Source organism: Ursus americanus, chromosome 23, assembly GCF_024610735.1.
Source record: "Ursus americanus isolate L20-20 chromosome 23, mUrsAme1.1.p, whole genome shotgun sequence".
In the NCBI taxonomy this organism is placed as follows: Eukaryota; Metazoa; Chordata; class Mammalia; order Carnivora; family Ursidae; genus Ursus; species Ursus americanus.
The window spans coordinates 24,496,160-24,516,407 of record NC_142149.1 but is presented as its reverse complement, the minus strand read 5'-3'; the positions used below and the strand labels follow the sequence as shown (position 1 = coordinate 24,516,407).

Genomic DNA, 20,248 nt, shown 5'->3' with positions numbered 1-20,248 from the left:
CCGTGGGGTCATCACCACCATTACTGTCACCATCTTAACAACTAACATATTCTGAGCACTTCCGGTGGAGAAGGTGCCATGTAAAGGGCTTTTTGTACATTATCTCATTTAATTATCACAACAATCCCATAAATTCGTTATTATTATGAACTTTGTTTTATAGGCAATGAATCTGAGACTTGGAGAGAGAACAATTTGTTCAAGGTGTCTCTCTCTCCTGTCCACCTAAGCGTCTCCCTCTTCTCTCCTCCTCCGGGACCTCACTCCCCAGAGCCCACCCCTACCACTGCAGTGGGCATAGCTGGGATTTGAACAAGGCCATCCAGAGCTCCCACTCCTAACCGCCATGACCTCCTAACCCTCCAATTTGCCCATTACCTCCTGCAAGGAAGTGGCTTTTTAATGAGGTTAGGTAGGAGCGGCAACGCTTACCCCAGGATTCAACCCTCGAAGGGTGGGATATCAGGAGTTGCCCGGAGAGGGGTTTGGGAGGAGTGCGTGGACACACAGGGGCCGAGAGTCTCACCAGGAGGTGGCTGTGCAGAGCGCAGGGTCCAGCACGGATGGCCTGGCCACCAAGGTCTTGTGGAGGATGTTGATGACAGGCCGTGCCCTGCAAAGAAAACAGATATCAGTGCTTCCTGCCTGGCATGTGCCAGGCCAGGCCCGGGGCTCAGGCTTGCGTGGAGCTGGTGCCGAAGGAGGACGGAGCGGGGCCCCACGCAGACAAGGCTGGAGGTGGTCGTACCCACCATCGCCCTGGCTTACCGCAGCAGCACGATGCGGTCTGACAGGCTCCCCACCAGCAGGTCCGGGTAGGAGTTCTCATCCACGTCCATCCGCCCGCTCAGTGAGTAGCCGAAGGTGGCCAAGCCGGGCAGTCCCAGCTCCTCCCCGTGGATTACCTGGGGATAGAGGGGAGCAGTGGGGACAGGCTCAAGGTGAGCTCTGGGGAGCGGGGCCCAGGGGGAATAGGGAGAGGGCAGGTGAGGGGAAGGAGGGGAAGCCCCCTTTGTCCCTGTCCACCTGTACCTGCTGCGGCCGTCCCAGAAGCCCCCGGGAGCTGCTGTGGTAGACGTACACTTTGCCCGAGCCCTCGAACGGGGCTCCCACGGCAACGTCTGGAGAGGAGAGGCAGGACACGTCACCCTGAGTCCTGGGAGCCCCATGTCTCCCCTATCTTGCACTCCAGGCCACAGGGTCCAGCAGGAAACAGAGCTCACACTGCCAGGCAGTGTTCGGAACATCAGGGAATGGAGCTCTATGGCTCAGGATTAAAACTGGGACCACTGTGAGCCCAGTTGCCTCCTTTTATATTGTGGGAAAGTAGGTCTAGGAGAGACAAGGGACTTACCTAGAGTCACACAGCAAGTTAATGTCACAGGCAGGCCTAGACTCAAGACTCCTGAGCACCGGCCTAGTGTTTGTTTTCCCTTACTATGGTACCTTCCATCTCCCCCACCAGCCTCCCCTTCAGACACCCGGTTCTTCTAATGACATATACCAGCACGGTCACAAAGGAAGTGTTCCCCGTCGGTGACTTTGTCAGGTAGTTCTCAAGCACCGATCTCACTTAATCCTGACAAGACTGCTGGGGTTAGGTTCTGCTGTCCCATTTTATAGGTGAGGAAGCAGACTCAGAAAACCCGAAGTCACACAGCTACTGAGTAGAAAGACGATAGCTGAGTCCACGTCTGTCTAACACCGGGGGCCGGAATTTTGATCATACCATCACTTTTCTTGTGAAAATTCCTTAGACTTTAGACTTTTAAAATTCTAACCGTTATTTCCACAAATAAAGCCCACATGTTTTATTATCTCCTTAACCTTTACTAAACTCTTTCTAGTTTGCGGCTTTTGATCTGATAAGGCCTAGGGAACCGGAAAACCACGGTTGGTAGAAAAGTATGTAGGAAAAGTAAGTAGGTCCTGAGTAGAAACCGGAGGACTCACCTATCTGTAAATGCTTGGGCTTTGCTAACCGAACTTTCTAGCATCTATTTTGGGCTCTTTAGAGACTCCTCTGCCTTCCTGTTGGTTCTCAGGTATGTTCTGGAAATTGAGGTTGTCAGAAAAAGTGGTTTCCAGATAAGCCAGGTGCTCTCATGGCAACCAGGCTCTTCCTTCTTCCATCTCTTTCCTTGATACCCCAGGTCTGATTGATTCCCAAGTCCTGCAGAGCACTAGACATCCTCTATATCTGGGGTTCCCACTTTGTCCCAGCCCTTAGCATCCCACTCTTGATACATTCTTGATCTTAACACCCCCAGCCTTGCTCTCCCCCATCCATCCCATATCACTCTCCAGAACCATCTTTCAAGGTACCAAGCTATCATATCACATCCATGCCCCAAAACGTTCTCTGGACACCCACCCCTCCACCATTACACAAAGGTAAGGCCCCAGTTCCCCCGTCTGACTTTCAAAACATCTACCCCATCTCCACATTGCCTCTCCAAGCCTCATTCATCTCTGATGTGAACACACCACATCCACTAAAATTGGGTAGATTGAGCAAGTATCCCACACTCACGTGATACCCATTCTCTCCCCCTCTATTGTGTGTGCACACTCAGTCCAGTGATACATCCACTCCTCTGGAAGGCCCACCGAGCTTGCCGCTGGTGGCTCCCTCTGCATGGCCTCTCTGTATTACTGCTGTGAACTCCCTGGGCCTGGGCCCCATCCCGTCCTCTCTTCGGGCCCTGTCAAGCCTGGTATGCAACTGGCACTCAGTCAGTGGGTGTGCTGGGGCAGGAGGGCTGGCTCATACCCTGGAATCCATCCTGGTTGATGTCACCAATGCTGGCCACGGAGAAGCCAAAGGCGGAGCGACTGGGGCCGTGGAGAAGGAGGGAGGGGTGGGCAGGAAAGGAGGTGCCTGCCTGGTTCATGAAGACATACAGAGCACCCCCTACCTCTTCCTTCCGCTCAAAGTAGTATGGGGCACCCACCAGGAGGTCCTGCCACCTGCACGGGACAGAAGGAGGGAGAGATGAGACAACATAACCCTTGCTTAGCGGGCACGAGTGTGCCAGGGCACATGGCTATACCAACAGCATCTCTGGCCATGGTTCACGGGAAGGACATGGAAACGCCAACATGACCCGTCTGATAGAAGACACACGTCACCGAGAAGCCAGGGAGCGCAGATCACACCCAAACAACCCACATCAACGAGAACATAAAAGGACAAAAGGAGATGCGGGTGTCATGCAATTGACATGTAAATACCCAGAGTCTCCTCAAGGCTAATTGCACATCAACATGCAAATCCCTGTAAACAGCAAGCAAACAAATGAACAGTCGCAACCTTCCATTTCTCTGCCCTGGCTTGGGCAAGCCTGCCCCCCTCGCCGTTCCTCCTGGCCCCAGAGAAAGTCCCTGGATCCTCACCCATCATTGTTCAGGTCTGCCAGGGCAATGGCGCTGCCAAAATAGGCGCCCACCTGCGTGCCCTCCAGCACCTGCCTCTTCCGCAGGTCTCCGCCTGCCTCCTGGCTCAGCAAGAAGACAGCGCCCATATGTCGGTGCCGGGGGGCACCTGTCACGATGGTGATGTTCGTGGGGTGCAGGACGGCGCTGCCCACCTGCACTGTGTATCCTGGGATGGGGGGAAGGTGGTCAAAGCCCTGTAAACTTTGTCCCCTTCCACTCTGCCCCCCAGACTCCCCAAATATCTTCTATTCCTCTATTTCAAGTTGGGCAAGAAAGTGGACCCTGGACGCCCAGCCTCCAGCCCTGCCTGCACACCGGACTATGACTTCCATGAAGGTAAGGACTGTGCATTTTGGGTGCTTGAACAAGCCCAGCATACAGGTAATGCTGAATAAGTATGTGCTAGTTGAACTAAATGCCACTAGTCGCACCTGCACTGTGGCCTCACTCTTCCACCAGGCACTGAAGGTGAGAGGCCAGCATGCTAGGAACTGAGCCCCCTCCTTCCCTCCAGCACCCCATGAGCCACTACAGCTCGACTCACCAATATAGAGGTTTCCTTGGTTCTCTGAGTCCTTATAACTATATTCGGATAAATCCCAGTCCTTCCGCTGAATCATGTAGCTGTTTCCTTTGGGGAAGGGGAGAGGAGGAGTTTAAACCACCACTTCCTCCAACCACCATATCCAGGTTCCCCTGCCACCCCCACCCAATGAGAATATAATAACCCCTTTTATTTGTGAGCACTTTGCCGTTGGCAAATCACGTCCGCTCTATTTTAATAATTCTGTGAGATAGAATGATGATGCCCATTTTGCAGATGAGAAAAGTAAGGCTCAGGGATAGGGAGTAGCTGTGGAGCCAGGGCTGGAAGCCGGTCATCCAGCCTCCTGGATACTAAATGACATTTCCCTCACTCTAGACACTGAGGCCAGACTCCACGCCATTATCTCCTGGTCCTGCCCCCAAACTCGGGCCACCTACCTGTCCCCTGTTCCCTGGGACTGCTGCTGGAGGGTACCTGCCACCCTGCCGAGGTTCTAAAGGACCCGGGGGTGGGGGAGGCAGGACCAGAGGACTGAGCAGAGGCCTCAGCCTCCGGTGAGTCTGGAGCTACGACTACGCCCTGGGCTACCTGTTGGTCAAGAGGAAGAGATTCGGGGCTCCCTCTGCCTGTTGATTCTGCAATTAACAAGGGTGCTGCAAGGAGAGAGGGCTCACTGGGGCTACGACCTGTGTGGTGGAGAGACGCAGAGACGGAGGGCGTGTGAACCTCAGACCCCCGAGCGGCAGCGTGGCCATCAAAGTTACAAGCACAGCTCTTGATACAAAGAAAACCTCCACGAGCCCCCCAGAGATTGCCCTCTATGTATCAATGAGGAAAAAATGCCCCCGGCTCATTGATAAGTGGAAAGAGAAAGCAGCAGAACAGCGTGCTTAGTGTGATTCTGCGTGTGTTCTTCAAAGAGAGCTATATATTCTAAAACAAGTCAGAGGCTGCCCAGGACGCGCGGTAGTCTGCGTGGGGAAACAGGACAAGGGAGGGGGTGGGGGAGGAGGGGCACTCTCACTCTTTGTGTTACCAAATCCTACTGTCCCTGTTAGTAGTTGCACCAGGAGCATGTTTTATTTTTTAAATAAGGTTTTCAATGCCCAGACGGACCTGCGTTCCAGTTCAGGTTTCATAACTTACTGTTGGCAACTTGGGCAACTGACTACGCTTCTCTGAGGCTCAGTTTTCTGTAAAATGGGCGCAAGGACGCTTGCCTCCTATGCGTAATGTAAGATTAATTAACATACTAAGTGCTTGAGGCGTGATATGAGCAAAGAGTTCTCCTCTGCCCTCTGGGAGAGGGGCTCCCCGCTCCTCCCGCCGTCCCCGCAGCCCCTACCTTGCCAGTTGTAGGCCCCGGGAGCGCCGAAGTACACGGTGTTGTGGGTGAAGCCGCCGCTGGTGCCCAGCTGGCACATGCCTGTCGCCAGGTAGTCAGTGTTGCTGTTGCACATCTCATTGTGGTAGGTCTGCCAGTCATCGGTGGGGTCCAGCTCAAGGTCATTGCCCCGCACGTAGCACTTGCCCACCATGCGCCGCTGGTCCTCCGACCCTGACCATAGCACCTGGGTGTAGCGGTGGGCGCAGACCTGGGGACACACACAGCCTGAGCCCGCGGCGGGGACCGGAGGCCGACCGTCTCCTGGGCCCTGGGCACCTCTGGCTTTGCTGCAGCAGAGCTGAAAAGAGGTCTCCCAGCTTTTCTGCCTTCCCACAGTGACGCCTGGACCCACATCTGCTTCCCAGAATTCGGAAATCTGCTCTGAGGGTTGGGAACACTTTTTGGGAAGGCCAGGAGGTCCTGGATTTGAGCGTGGCTTACAGATTTTGGCAAAAGGAAAAGGGGAAAGGATGAGGGGGTGTGGGGTCCGGGCTCTTGGGTCCAAAAGGAGCTAGATACAGAGCAGATGAAGGAACTTACTTCTCTGCTCTGCCCTCTTAATGGATGGGCCATTATTAAAATAATAATGGCAATGACACCAGTAATAATAGCCCCTAACACCTACTGAGTGCTTATTATACGCCGGACAGAAGTCTAAGCTCCTCACATATTAACTCCAGGATGCCTCCCAATACCCCTGCAGAGTAGGGACAATTTCCACTGCCCCCCATTTTAGATCAGGGCACAGAGAACCAAGTCTCTAAGATCTCCCATCTAGAGAGACACAGAGAATCCTCAAACCAAGGCTGTCAGCTCCTGAGTCTGAGCTCCTAAGCGCTAGGCTGCTCCCGCCTCTGTCATAGCTTCTCCCCGCACACTGGAGGGGCTCGACAAACAGTTGTGGGACAAACCAATCAGAACAGGGTGTTCGTAAAGCAGCCAGGGGCCAGGCGAAATCCAGACCTGGGCCTGGGCCTTGCCTGCTTGCTTTCCGTGTCTTCTTCCAGCTGGGAGCTCCACCAGCAGCGGGCCTGGGTCACTCTGCTGCTAGTGTTAGCAGGTGTGGGGCACACAGTAGGTGCTCGGTGACCATCTGTTGAGCGGGTAAGCAGGCAACCGCCCTAAATGGAATGCTAGACCACATGCCTTCCAGAACTCTAAAATGGCGTTTCAGTGAACTGATGCAAACCCGGAGCTTAAAACCGTGTTCAAAGGTGACAGAAATTGCAACAGAGATGAGTATGGGGGTGGTGATTGATTGGACGGGGGCACACTTTCTGGAGTGATGTAAATATTTCTTTAATGGGTGTGGGTTACACAGGTGTTTCATTGGTCAGACCTCATTAAAACTTAAAATCTGTACATTTCGCTGTCTGTAAATTTCACATCGAATTTTAAAAAAGGAAAAAAAAAGAAAAAGAAATGCCTATCTGGGATTCAGAAATTGAGACCCCAGGGGCTGACACGGAGGAAGGCATCCAGGAAGTGACAAGTGACAGCAGGGAGTGGCCCCAAAACCCTAGCGGGTGAGCTGGGGTCAGCAGGGCTGTGCCTCTTCCGCCGGCCAGCCTGTCAGGAAGGAGCGGGCCCAGGCCTCACTGCCCCAGGCTCTTTCTGCCCTTTCCTTCTCACAGTTCCCTCAGCTCATTCCCACGCAGGGTGAGCACCCCGGGAGGGTTGGCGGTGGAGGGGAGAGGAAGTGGGTAATTCAGACAGGACCCAGGCCATGCCAGGCCCTGGCAGCACGCCATAAGTGCAGGATCGAGGGGACACTCAGGCCGGTGGAGACAGCCAGCCACAGAAATGGACATCTGCAAGGTCTCAGCTCACTCACCGAAGACCCCTCTCCTGCCCTCTGCTTCCCTCCCCAGCTCCTGGGAAATGATGGAGAGGGCTGGGGTGGGGGGAGCTGGCAGTGAGGGCCCACTTACCAGGACTCTGCCTGCAGGGCCCTGACTGGCCACCGTCACCCCAAGCCACATATCCTCAATAATGTGATGGTCAGGGTCACCTGTGGGCATGGGAGGGATCATGAGCTGGGGCACCCGTCCTCCCAGTGCTCAGAGCCTCCAGAGGACAGGGGCTGGTCTTCCTGGCCCTCCACTCCTGCAGGCCACCCTCCCTATGCCCTTCTCCAGCCCACCATCAATCTCAGTTCCACAGATCCCATGTGGTCCCACTTTCCTCTAGCGCTCCCTCCTCCCAGCTGGACAAGAAGGGACTGGAAACTGCCCAGGTAAGCCTGATAGCTCCTCCAGGTCACCCTCTGTGCTACCCCCCCCCCCAGCAGACTCCTGACCTAGTGCTGATCCCCAGCGCCTTCCCCTCACTTTTCTCTGAGATGTCCATCCGCTCACAGTCGTTCTTGTGGGCAGTGAGTGGACACAGGTACACAGCACCGGTCCGGTTGGTGTAGCCATCAGGCACGGCGAGGTCCCGGGGAGCACCAGCCAGGAGCCTGGGGGGAGGGGCGGGTGGGAATGCAATGAGGTTGGTGGGCCCCGGGCTCAGACTCCGCAAAGCCCGCTTCAACCAACTTTCTGTTCAACATGTTTGCTCAGCACCTGCTGTGTCCCTGGTGCCAGGCTCTGTGCCAGGCTCTGGGGTCAGGAGATGAATGGATCCTGGCCCCGGTCCTCCGGGAGTGGCCAACGCAGGAGAGGCGGGCAAGAAAACAGACAAAACAGACGTCTGCAGTATGTGCCTCCGGAGAGGAAAGCAGGGAGAAAACCTGCCCAGAGGCAGCGTGGGGAGTAGTCCCGGAGGCTCACAGAAGGGGGAATCCAGTCTGAGGATGATGACCAGGGCTCACCAGGGGGAAGGGAGGAAGGGCACTGTAGGCAGAGGTATGACCGGCACAAGGGCCAGGAAGCATGAGCAAGCAGGGTGACTCAGGATCCGCACGGCCCTTTGTACAGTGGGAGCTGGGAACATGGGGGGGGGCGAGAGGGGGGACAGAGGAGGGCAGGGTAGGAAGGGAGTTTTAAACAAGGGGGTGGCATGATCAGATCTGGGTTTTGGAAAGGATGCTTTGGCCTCTGAGGTGAAGGTAGACCAGAAGAGAGAATGACTGGGGGAATCCTGGCACAGGGTTCAACTTCTGGGAGGCCTGGGGGAGATGATGCTGGAGGCCTGGGTCCTTCCTCTCTAAATTATATGAGGACTCGGGTCTAGGGGCTAGCTAGCACTGACGAATGGGAGCAGGAGATGACACTGGACGCAAGGAGTGTCCCCGAAACTGGAGCGGGGTGAGCTGGGGTCAGCAGGGCCCTTAGGCGACCTGAGTGATGTCTATTCTCCCCCCACCCCGCACGGCACCACCACTACTGTGAGACAGGCATACGAGGCATGGGCGCCTGGGCGCCTGACACTTCGGACAATGGGGCCACAGGGCCAAGTTCTTGGCAGGTGGGCCCGAGAGTGGGGATCGCCCCCATCCTGCCCAGAACCCACCTTTGGGGACACCTACTGCAAGTTCCTACAAGGGTGCTTAGGGCCCTGGCCACCCATCCCATCCCAGACAGGTGGCTAGAGGAGAGGAAGGCAGATCAGCCTGGGAGCAGTGTCGCATAAGATGGTTCCTGGCCCAGCAGCCTCAGAAAATCCCTGGCCTATTTGTTAAAAACCGGCCAACTCCTCAGCCTACCACAGACCATCTGACTTAAATCTGGGGGTGGACCCCCGGAACCTGCCTATTGAACAAGTGCCCCAAATATCGTGCACCTCAGTTCTACCACCCTTTGCTCCCCGGGCATCATCTCCCTGCAGCCTCCGGACATTCTGCCGGGACAGCGGACGCAGCCTCCTGGGTGGCAGGTACCTCCCGGGTACCCCTCCATCTGACCCCAGCAACGCTATCACCCTGAGGCTCCCAGCTCAGAACCCGGGCTCTGGGCTTCCCGTCAGCGTCTGGAGGTACACAGCAACGACCCCGCCTGCGGCTCCCGCCTGGAACCTGTGAGAGAGGGCTGCAGGGAGTGGGCAGGGCAGGGCCTGGGCATGCCGGGACCTGGGGTGCCTCCGCCCACTGGCTGTCAGGAATGCACCGCCCGGGGGTGCTGGGAAGGGGGCGGGACCTCCGCCTGCGCCTCACATCTCAGCTCCGACCTCCTCGAGCAGGGCAGCGTCCCTGGGGGCAGGGGTGCAGCTTCTCCCAGCAGGGCAGGGCTAGGAGGTGCGGGCAGGAAGGCTGGCAGGGCCCCAGGGTGGCAGCCAGGCCCGGTTAGTCACCCTCTGTCTGGGCTGGAGAGGGTGCCTCGTGAGTCCGCTGCCTGCCCACCCGTGGACCTCTGCGCCCGGCGCGACTGCCAGGTGAGAGAGCGAAGGAAAAGCCCGTGGGAAAGGGACATCTCAGCCCGTGGGAAAAGAACCAAAGGGTCTGGTTCTCAGGTTTCTTCTGCCGCACGAGGGCAATTTCTTTTCCCTCTCTGAGCTGTGAGTGCCTCGTCTGTGAAATGGGGACAGCAACTGTCCCACCAACCTCCAGGGTTGTTGAGGGGAACAAATGGGTTCATTCTTCTAAAGGGCTTTCCGACTATGAAGTCATGGCCAACGTGAGCACTCAAGTCTGACTTCTGGCGGCATCAGGGTCTGGCCTTTGTTCAGCCCCAGGTGTTCCTCCAAGCACCCAGGAATTTTTGCCCCACCTGGGTAGGGAGTCTGGAAACGGAGGGCAAAGAGCAGACAGGTTCAGCTGTTTAGAGGGAGCCGAGGATGGGACCTAGTAGTCCTTCCAGCGCGGTGGAGTCTCCGAGGTGGGGGTGGGGCACTGGCAGAGTCGCACTGGCGCAGTTGCCCAGATGTGGCTGAGGGTAGAGGCAGAGAGTTGGCTCTGGTGAACTTGAAGGGGTAGGTCCAGGCCTCAGGGGGAATGGCGTCCCTGGAGAGCCCAGGCTGCCTTCCAGGGTGTGAAATGCAGTGGAAGTGTTGCTGTCCCCCTGCTGCAGCCCTGACCAAGCTGGGGGGACATGAGGTGGCCGGGGAGCAGGGTGGCCATGACCTCCCAGCTTTGCTCATCTCAGAGGGAGTGGGCTGAGGGACCCCTCCTCTTAGCCTCCTGGGGTACCGAGCAGGCAAAGCTGGGCATGAACGGCATTTGGGATTGAAATAAATCCCTTTACCATCTACACCCGCTCAGCCCTCACCCTGTACTAGCCTTGGGTACCCTCATTCCAGCCCCACATCCCAGGCCCCTCCCTCCCCAGAGATTCCACAAGGAGCCCCCCTCCAACCCCCCTGGAGTATTTTTAGCTCCTACTTGGCCTGCTCAGAGGCCCTTTAAGGCCCTCTGGCTCCCAGCCCGGGATCCAATGGGTCTCTAGCCAGAGGACTGGGAGTTGGATGGGGGAAGGCATGTGTAGAGGGTCAGGTCCAGCTCCCTTGAGCCACAGCCAGGTGTGGGAGATGCCTTCCTGGCATGCAAATGAAATGTAAAACAGCACGCAAATGAGCACCTCTGTAGCCTGCTCTTGGGTCTGGTCCAGGTCAGTGAGTCCAAAAGCTGACCCCTCCCAGACCACCACTGAGCCCAACCTCCAGGCAGCAGTCAGAAGGGGAGGCTAGCAGGAGGCTTTGCCCAGCTCTTGGGGCACGGAAGAAAGGAGATCTGACTTGCCCTCTCCGGGAGCTGGGCTGGGCCCCTCCGGGAGCTAGGGGGATGGATGAAATGACCTCTCAAGCGCTTTTGAACAGCTCCTCAGCCTCTTCTTTGGCTCCAGCCAGCCAGCCCCTCCTGGCCTCTGGGGAGCCCTTGAACTCCAAGTTCCATAAAAGCACTTCCTCACCCCCATTCCATCATTCTTCCTGGGGGGGGGGGGATTTCACAGCTAATGCAACAGCCAAGCCGAAAACAGCAGACTCGGAGGAGGCTGGAGAATGGGGCCCAGGAGCATTCCAGGCACCAGGTTGGCTCTTCCCGAAGAGAAGAAGGCTCCCTGGGGAGCCCTGGGATGGGGTGATGCTCAGAGACAGCGCCTGTAAGACTCTACAGGCCTCACCTCAGGGAGGCGCCTGGGAGGCTTTCGGTTAACCTGGAGGGTACCAGGGGCAGCCCTGAGACCACAGCCCCGCGCCTCACCCCTCAGGGCTCCCCACCACCTCAGGCCGGGAGGCCGATGGCACAGGGCGCCGCTCCAGCTCCGAGACCGGGGGCGGGTGGGGGCCGCTCTCAGATGCTGGATGCCAGCTCCGTGCCCACCCTGCTGCCTGAATTAGCCGTCTCCCCAGAGGCTGCTCCTGTGGCAGCTGAACCGCAGCCCTCTCCGTCCTCCCCCTACATCGTCCTGACGCTGCCCACCCAGCCCCCTCTCCCCTCTGGTGACTCAGCCCTAGAACCAGAGCAACAGGCTGGAGGAAGCGAGAGAATGAGAGAGGATAGGAGAAGGAGGCCTTGGCCCCAGACAAGGCTGTTTTTCCCATTTCTTCTCCCTCTGGCTGCCTCCTTAGTATCTTTTCCATATCTGATCCCTCAGGGCGTTCTTCGTGTGGTCTACCCTCCATCCCTCGTGCTGCAACAGACATCTTCTTCCTCCTTTGTTTGGGCTCCGGCCAACCCCCTTCCACTTCTTTTTCTACGAGATCAGGCTTCCCCTGCCTCCTGCCCGGTACAAAACTCCTTGGCCTGGGCTGGTCACTGGAGAGAGCCCAAGGAACGGGGCGCCCCGTGGGCAGGCCTTCTGCCTGCAGCCGCAGCTGTTCTGCCCATTTCCTCTGACACGAGCCTTGGAGGCTGCCAGGCGCCTGCCCTGCCCAGGGAAACATGTTTCAGGAGAGTGCGGCAGGTAAGCCTGGTTCCTACCCACCTCAGCTATGACCTCATGGGCCAGGAGCCACGGCCACCGCCTCCTGCCCCAGGCTCCACAGACTCCCTCAATTCCACACGAGGGCAAAGGGGAGAGAGAGCCCCAGAGGTATCTTCCATAGCCCACAACGTCAGGCCAGACCAGGACAACTGGATTCCCCGAGGGAACGACAGAGCAGGTGCTGGGGCCTGGGGGGCAGGGACCAATTCCCAGAGGAACAGTCCCTCTGCTTCCCCAGGCCTCGACACACATCTCACCCAGAAGCCCGAAGCACCTTGGTCCTCGGCCCTGCTTGTCACCCCTCCCTTCCGGCACCTGGGAAGCTGGGGCCTGGGTTGGGGTGAACTCCGATGTTGTGGGCAGGGAACTCCGATCCAGAACAAAGAGGGTCCACACTTGGGTTTTTAACCATTTCTGGAATAAGGTCTTCTTTGAGAATATGACGAAAGCCGTATTCTCCCCCTCCCCCTGCCCCCAGAACAACGCACAGACGCAGGATTTCACGTGTATTTGCAGGAGCCCCCCGCAAACCTCCTGCAGACCTTCTGTGAACCCCAGGCTCAGAGTTTGTTCAGGACCAGGAAATCTCTCCCCTTTTCCGAAAGGGCTCGTAGGCTAACAGAACGTAAGACCTAACTTGTTGGTTCCCCTGAGCTGTGCACTCAGGCAGCTGTTCACATCTGGCTACACAGCTGGCTGCAGCTAAGCCCAGCTGGCCCAGCTGGCCCTCCTAAAGGGCCAAGGGGCAGAATTCAGTGAGAGGAGGAGATGAGCCATGATACTGAACCACCTCCGGGGAAAGACAGGATACCCGAGAGAATGGCCCAGAACTCTATCTAGAACTACCTGCCTCTCCATGGTTCATTAGTTTGAGAACCTTCTGGGCTCCTAGCAGGCCTTATGCCATCTCTAGCCACCCAGGAAGAAAAGCCTCTGCTCAGCCATCTTGGGGGAGGCCCGTGGGTAGTAAGGGCCTGGCTTCAGCACAACAGCCCTAAGCTGCTCCCCAGAGACATGGGCACGTACAAAGCGTTTTACACACAGCGTCTCACCAGAGCCCCACTGGCACCTCATGAAGGAGGCATGGTGTCCCCCTCCCCCACATTAAGACTCAGGTATTAGTGACAGATCCAAGACTGGAAACTGGCAGGGGGACTCTGGCGCCTCTCCTCCCTCCCCAGTGCCAAGCTGCCTCTTCTAGGCCAACAGAGGCAGGAAGGAGGATACAGATCCAGGTCCAACCCCTCTTTGGAGAAAACTGGGCCCAGAGAAGGGAAATATCTTGCTCAAGGTCACATAGCGGGTAGGGGGGTGGGGTGGGGTTTACAGAGTCCATTATCTACTCCAGCTTTTCATTATTTACTCTGGATTCCTGATATTCTTTTTACCCAGTGTTGCCTTATATCATGCAGATTAAGTATTGAAAGTCTAAAAATCTGGGGCGCGCCTGGGTGGCTTAGTCGTTTAAGCGTCTGCCTTCAGCTCAGGTCATGATCTCAGGGTCCTAGGATGGAGCTCCACTTTCAGCTGCCTGTTCAGTGGGGAGTCTGCTTCTCCCTCTGCCCCTCTCCCTGATCGTGCTCACTTGTTCTCTCTCTCTCTCTCTCAAATAGATAAATAAAACCTTAAAAAAAAAAAAAAAAGAAATTCTAAAAATCTTTTTCTGGGCTGGGGCAGGAAGAGCACCAGCATAGAAACTGGTGCTGAGCTCCCTTTTAGGGTCTCCCGAAGATGAAGGGCTGGCTGGGGGCAGCCCACAGTTGCTGGCGCTGTGCTGGGAAGGGTGTGGTGGCCTTAGCCTCTGCTACAAGCTAGTAGGCCAAGTAGGTAGGTAGACTGGGCAGGGCTGGGCCAGCAGGGCAGAGGCCAAGGCTGGGGCAGATTTTGGACTTTAGACATTCCAAGCTTCCTCAAGTTTCTGCAGGCCCCAGCCAGAGCTGGGAGAGGTTTCAGTACACCCTGTATCAGACACGTCCTGTTGCTCAGCCGAGTTAGACACCAGGTAGGGGTAGATTACCTGGTAGGTCCCCCAGCCCAAAGAGGTAGGTGGGACCTGCCTGACCCATCCTAACTCCTTCCCTCCTGGGGTAGCCTCCCCTCCCCCAGCCGCCTTCTCCCTGCAGCCGCCAACCTCAGCACCTGAGCCCAGGGCAGAGAAACTTCTGAAACCTAGACTTGCCCCTCTAGGCTGGAGTGTGTCAGTGGCAGCGGGGAAGGAGGGGGGGGGGATAGGAAACACAAACAGCTGGGTGCAATCTCCTTCGCTCCTCTCCCCTGTGGATAGCTCTTCCCCCTCCCTCTCCTTACAGCTGTCGGGGAAGGCGAACAGAAGAGAAAAACACCATTTCCCTCTTCAAACCAAAACAAACACACTCAGGGTTGAAGATTCAGCATGAATCTGTGGAATGCAGGGAAGATGTCTGGTGGGAGGGCGTCCCTGCTGGGGGTGGGGTGGGGGGCAGGAGACCAAGCAGGAGTTGGGACAGCTCCCTCTACTTCCCCATCTTCAAGGGGTCAGAGGGAGCTCCTGGACAGTTCCAAAGGCCCAGACTCGCCCATTACCTCGCCCTGCAACCGCCAAGCGCCAAGCACCAAGCACCGAGCTGCAGCACAGGCCCTCCAGCCTGGCTCTGCAGAGGGTGTGGCTGGCAGGGCCCGCTGACTAACGCGAGGTGTAAAGGCCCCGGGCGGTTAAACACATAGGCCCACAGGTTCTTCCCCAGAAAGGGGGAAAGAGGGATCCACTGGGTGTTTACCTGGCAGTTTTCCCCAGGTCCCAGCCCTGGAAAGAAGTACTCGTATATTAGGTACCCGGTCGACAGAGTGGGAGGAGGCTCAGGAAATGGGGATCCCACTTCTACTTTCAAGGGTGGTTTAAAGGGCTGAGGGGCTGAGTTTAGACAGGTTCCGGCGGGGTCAGCACTTGCCGGTGATTGCTGACCCCATCCCACACCCCATCCCTCCACTTCCCGCCAGACCTGGGCAGGGAAGGGCTGCCCAGGTCTCCGCCCCCTTAATCCCGGTTCACTAGAGCCCGCCTCGCGGGCCTGGAAGCCAGGCTGCAACTCGGCTCTGGATCCGCACCCTGCACACACACTCTCCCCCCCAACCCCCACCCCCGCCAGCCTCACTTACAGGTAGCGCTGCTGCCGCTCCGTCTGCCGGTGGAGGGCGACCGAGTAGCCGAAGAGGCTGCCCGGGTTCCTGGCCTCCTTCACCACCAGGAATCGGGTGTCCAGGTTGAAGGCGGAGGCGACGCGGCCGCCGGCGGCCACCATCAGGGCGAGCGCGCAGAGCAGCGGGCGCGGGACGCAGGCGGCGCGGCGGGGGCCAGGGCCCATGGCTGCGGGGCGGGGGCCGGGGCGAGAGCGCGTGAGGGCGTGGAGCTGGGAGCGAGGACCTGTTCACCTGCTCCCCGCGCCACCGGAGAACACTAGGGCGGGCTGCGTCGCTAAGCCCGGCAGCGCTGAGAAGTTTCTGGCCCCCAGCCCCGGGCAGTTTCACGTCCGCTCAGGCTCTGCGCTCTCAGATTCCTCTCCGAGGTTCGCGGGTCTACTCTCCTGCCCTCCCGGCCGGCGAGTCACCGCCCCCCGCCCCGGCCACCCTACCCGGAGCTGGTCCCGGCCGCGCCCCCTCGGCCGCACGGTAGCCTGCGATCCCGGCTTGGCGGCGAATCTGGGAACGCAGACCGGTAGACCGCAAGGAAGACGGGAGGGAGCGGTCCCCTCCGCGCGCGCCCCGCCTCCCCACGCCCAACTCCGCACCTCCCCACCTTGCGCGCCCAGCCGGGGCTCCGCTTTCCTTCCGGGGAAAGAGAAAAGGTCCCGGCTCCGCCACCGCCTCTTAAAGGGGCAGCACCTCCCCTCCCTCCTCATCCTCCCTAATCAGGCTCCGCCCTCTCCCCCAAACACCTGTCGGGAGCCCCCAAAGGCTTGGATTTCCCCTCTCCGCCCCTTGCTTCTCCCAGGAAGCGTCACCTCCCCAGCAAGATGGATTGGACGGGCGGGGCCGGGGGTGGGATTTGTCCGGCTGCTTTGCTCCGGCTCCTACTGCTGCTGGAAAGGCCATTCCAAGCGCGGCCACCTCTGCGGGCCGGCTGGAGAGCCCCGGCGTTGGCGCATCTGGGAGGCGACATCCGCGCGCCGCTGGGTGGAATGCTGGCTTCGCCTCCGCAGCGCTGGGAGGCGGTTGGCGGTCTCTGGACGTTCTTCCTCGTTCCCAGGCCCTTCGCTGTCCTTGTCGAGATGTGTTTCTCTTGCCCACCCGCCCGCACCCACCCCGATCCGGGCTGGGTACGGTACCTCAGCAAAGCCAGACAGATATTTCGCAGTGGTACTAACCAAGCTTTGCTAATTGTGATAAGCAACAAGACAGCGCTTCCCCCAAAGGGCCCCGCCTTCTGCTATCCCTTATAAACCCTTCGGGGTGGAAACGAGTCCCTTCTCCTTAGAATGCACCGCGTGGCCAGGGAGCTGGGCCCAGACTGTGCTCACATCTCATTCACTCCTGCCTTCAGGGCCCAGCCCAGCAGATTCCCAAAGGTCTCCTCCTCCTACTCAGGCTCAGCCTAAGTGTTTGGAGACTGGGCGGGGACGGCAGCCTCCACAGGTGTGTAGTGGGTGGTGCCAGGTGGAGGTAGGTGGGCGGGGCCCAAAGGTCCGGTCATCCTCAGAAGAATCTGACTGAAACGGGACTTCGAGAGATCACTATGTACTTTCTTGAATCGGACTCAGATTTCTCATATCGCAGCACAAAGACCCACTTCCCCTGCACATTTTTTTTCCCCTCCAGGCTGAAGGAACTTTCTTCTTTTGGCTCAGAAGTTCAGCCTTCAGCCCTCACACTCTTGATTTAGTTTAGTTTAGTTTTATTTAGAGTCCCTGTCTCTGAAAGTTTATAATAATAAAAAGAAAACTACTATGTAGAAAGTGCTCCAAAAAAAAAAAAGGAAGAAGAAGAAGAAAAGAAAGAAAGAAAAGAAAAAAAAAAGAAAGTGCTCATGCAACAGGAACTATGCTAAGTGCTTTATAAAGATTATTAGATTAAATCTTCACAACAATCTTTGAGGGTTATCTGCTTTAAGATGAGAAACCCGAGGTTCAGAGAGGTTAAGCAACTTGGTGAAGACCGCACAGCTTGGATTTTAGTCCTGTATTATCTGACCTCTAGGAGTCCTTCTTGACCCCTTATGCTAATCATTAACATTTGCACAATACTCAGGGCAGGTCTAGGTTGGGGGGGGGTGAAGCTTGTACAATTTGGCACCCACCCTAAGGAAAGGAAGAAGGAGTCAGAGTACAAAATTAGATTGAGCGCCTGGAAGGGGACTTGAACGTTAGAGCTGATGAATCATTTCACGTGCAGACTCTTATTTCATCCTCCCATCCTCCCCGTGAGGTCAGGGTTATCAACCTCATTTGACTTAGGAGGAAACCTGGATGTCCAAGGTCAGACAGCTCAAGGGGGGCAGAGCTAGGACTGGAAACTACTCACCACAGCTGCATCTGGAAGAGAGGAGTCCCAGACAGATGTTGGCCAGACAGCCAGACGCATCTGAACGAAAGCCACTGCGATAACAGCTTTCTCTACGGTGCTCATCGCTGTCTGCCCTTAGGACAGCACTGGTTCCCGAGCTGTGACTCCCAGAGCCACCCAGCCTCTCCCTGGGGTCTGTCCCCATGGCCTACAAGGGATTAGGAGACATCTGGGGGCAAGGACCAGAAAGCTGACCTGGATGGAAGTTGACCAGTTAGCTTGTTCTCCTTTGGACGGGCTGCCGGGTCCTCCACCTTATTCCTGGAGAAGGGGAGACGGCTGGGGCCAGGAGGGCAGGGGCCAGGGTGGATGCTCCGTGTGGGCAAGGAGTCCCACCTGAAACAGCTTTGAGAATCCTGTGATGACAGATGGGCTCTATGCCAGGCGTTATCTCTTTGGCCATCCCAAACAGGAATGATCAGCATGTCCGATCCCAGGGCTGGGAGCAGGAAAGGGATGAGGGATGGTTTTTCCACTCCAGGGGAGTATCCTGAGGGAATGTGGGAGTGGGAGCAGGGCGCCTGGGAGCGGGGGAGGGCTGGAGCTAAGGAATGTGGGGGAGTGTCAGAGAGATCTGGGGGAGACAGAGTGGGGATGGAGGGAGATGTGGACGTTGGAAGGGGCTCTGCGCCGGAGAGATGCAGAAAGAGAAACATCAAGTTCATGAAGATGGTCTGAAGTCCCCTGGTTCCGGCGACGACGTATCATTCCACAGCCTGATCTCATCCCTCAGTTGACTCGGTCACGTCAATGCTTCTCCATGGAGAAAGGCCCCACCTAGAAAGGTAGACAGAAAGAAACAAGGGCACATGAATAACGCGTGTGAGGAGGAATCAGAGTCCTTTTTTTGATGTTTGAGCGCTGACAGCTTGTAAGCCCACCTCTCCCCCTTTGCCTCACACCCGGACAAGCTGATAACAAAGCCCAGGGGCCCTGTTCCCTTCTTTGGCGGCCATGGGGGATTCGAACCCCTTTCCCACACAAATGCTCACCTTGATCTCAGTCCCTAACCACAAGAAGGCCACCTCCTCTCCTTGCTCTCTCAGGCCATTTCAGACCTTGTTCAACAGGCCAGCCCTGCTCTCCCCAGAGACCTCAGTTATGTAAATAATAAACTTTTTAATACCCTCTTGGCCTGTGTGTGGCGTCATCAGTCTTGATATCAAGCAAAACCTTGGGTGGGGTCCGTCTGCTTCTGCGAGGAATGGTGACAACAAGTCAACTATGGGTTCTGCTGTGGAGGCTGGGAGGCTTCTTGGAGGAGGAGTATCTGGACAAGAGAGAAGGGAAGGACTAGCAGGGCAGAGGCTCGGGAGAGAAGAAAGCAGAAGAGTTACTGGGGCCTGGTTTGGGGTGAAGTTTTCTCTGTCACAACAATGACAATGTCGGGATTCTATAAAGGTGCCTTGGTTTTTTCAGCTCTTGCTGGGTTTGCATTAGCCTTTCTCTGCCCCCCCCATCTCGGTCTCCCAGGGCCCTGGACCGCACCACTTGCTCCCTCACTCCTCACAGGAAGGTCCGAGCGCAGACAGGTTGTGCACGGGCAGCTGGAGGAGAGAGAAATGGAGCAGAATTGAGGCGCCTTGTGGGTTGAGTGGGGGCTCTCTTCAGCCCTCTCACCTTGGGCAAGGTCCTTTCCTCCTCCAAGCCTCGATTTCCCCATCGGTGCAATGAAGGGGCTGGAGGAAATGTCTCGTTATTCCCCAGCCAGCATCCCGTGTGTCCCAAGGCTCCTAAGATGTGTTGAACTAAGTGGACCAAATCTTTGCTATTGAATTAAGACTCAGGTCTCTATCTCTGATCTGAGTTGAAAATGCAAATTACTGAGGAGGGAGGGAGGAGCAACGAAGCATGAATGGTTTTATCAGATTTCCTTTCTCCGGTGACCTAGATACGTTCAGGCAGGCGCCCTTCACTGGCTCGGAATGTGTCAGCCTCAAAGCTTCACGGACACCCTACTATGTACTGGCACAGAGCTGAGAACCTCCAGGAGTGTCAAAGATAAAGCGGGGCAACTTTGGGGGAGCCCGAGCTTTCATCGTGACCCCACATGTGGAGAGCTCTCACATGGCAAGTCTAAACCTGTGGGGCATGATATTTTAGGGCCCGTGCTTATGGGACAATGGGGGGAAGGGCAGTGGGGGGTGACCCACAGTCACTCTCAAATCTTCCAGCCCTTACCATGACTTCTAGTCTGGGCTTGCAGTGTGATTATAGATACCAGACTCGCAGGTCTGTGGGAAAAGAGAAGAACTGGGGCCCAGAAGTCGCTCAGTACGTGGTAGTTGTTCTCACTATACCTGCGTTTCCAGCAGCCCCGACAGTCCCTCAGACACAGTCCCTTCAACCCACTGCACGTCCAGCCGAATGCAATTGGCTGCGTACTCCTCATGGCCCTAAAGCAGAGAACCCAGGAGAGGTGAGTGGGAGGCCAGCTCTGTCTCATACATATCCTCTTGCCCCTGTCCCCTCCCCAAGCCTGGGATCCTGTTGGGACAAATGTCTTGGCTCAGTGGGTTGAAAAGGAAGGTTGGAATTCTG

The 20,248-nt window shown here is 56.9% G+C and overlaps 1 protein-coding gene across 9 annotated transcripts in view; it reads right to left on the bottom strand.

Moving 5' to 3' along the window:
* The window catches only part of ITGA3 (integrin subunit alpha 3), a 31,911-nt gene extending 12,461 nt beyond the window's left edge, over positions 1-19,450 (bottom strand). For 2 of the 9 annotated variants that reach the window (XM_087854491.1, XM_045773029.2), the window contains exons 1-11: positions 15,945-16,075; positions 15,308-15,515; positions 7,703-7,830; positions 7,304-7,383; positions 5,331-5,580; positions 3,983-4,069; positions 3,397-3,604; positions 2,774-2,970; positions 1,033-1,121; positions 769-905; positions 527-613 (exon numbers count right to left, since the gene is read on the bottom strand). In XM_087854491.1, the coding sequence (XP_087710617.1) occupies positions 527-613; positions 769-905; positions 1,033-1,121; positions 2,774-2,970; positions 3,397-3,604; positions 3,983-4,069; positions 5,331-5,580; positions 7,304-7,383; positions 7,703-7,830; positions 15,308-15,515; positions 15,945-16,047 (1,574 nt within the window). In that variant the 5' untranslated portion in view covers positions 16,048-16,075. The other 7 variants (XM_087854490.1, XM_087854488.1, XM_087854489.1 and 4 more) reach the window with 7 other exon arrangements.
* Positions 19,451-20,248: the final 798 nt, after the last annotated feature.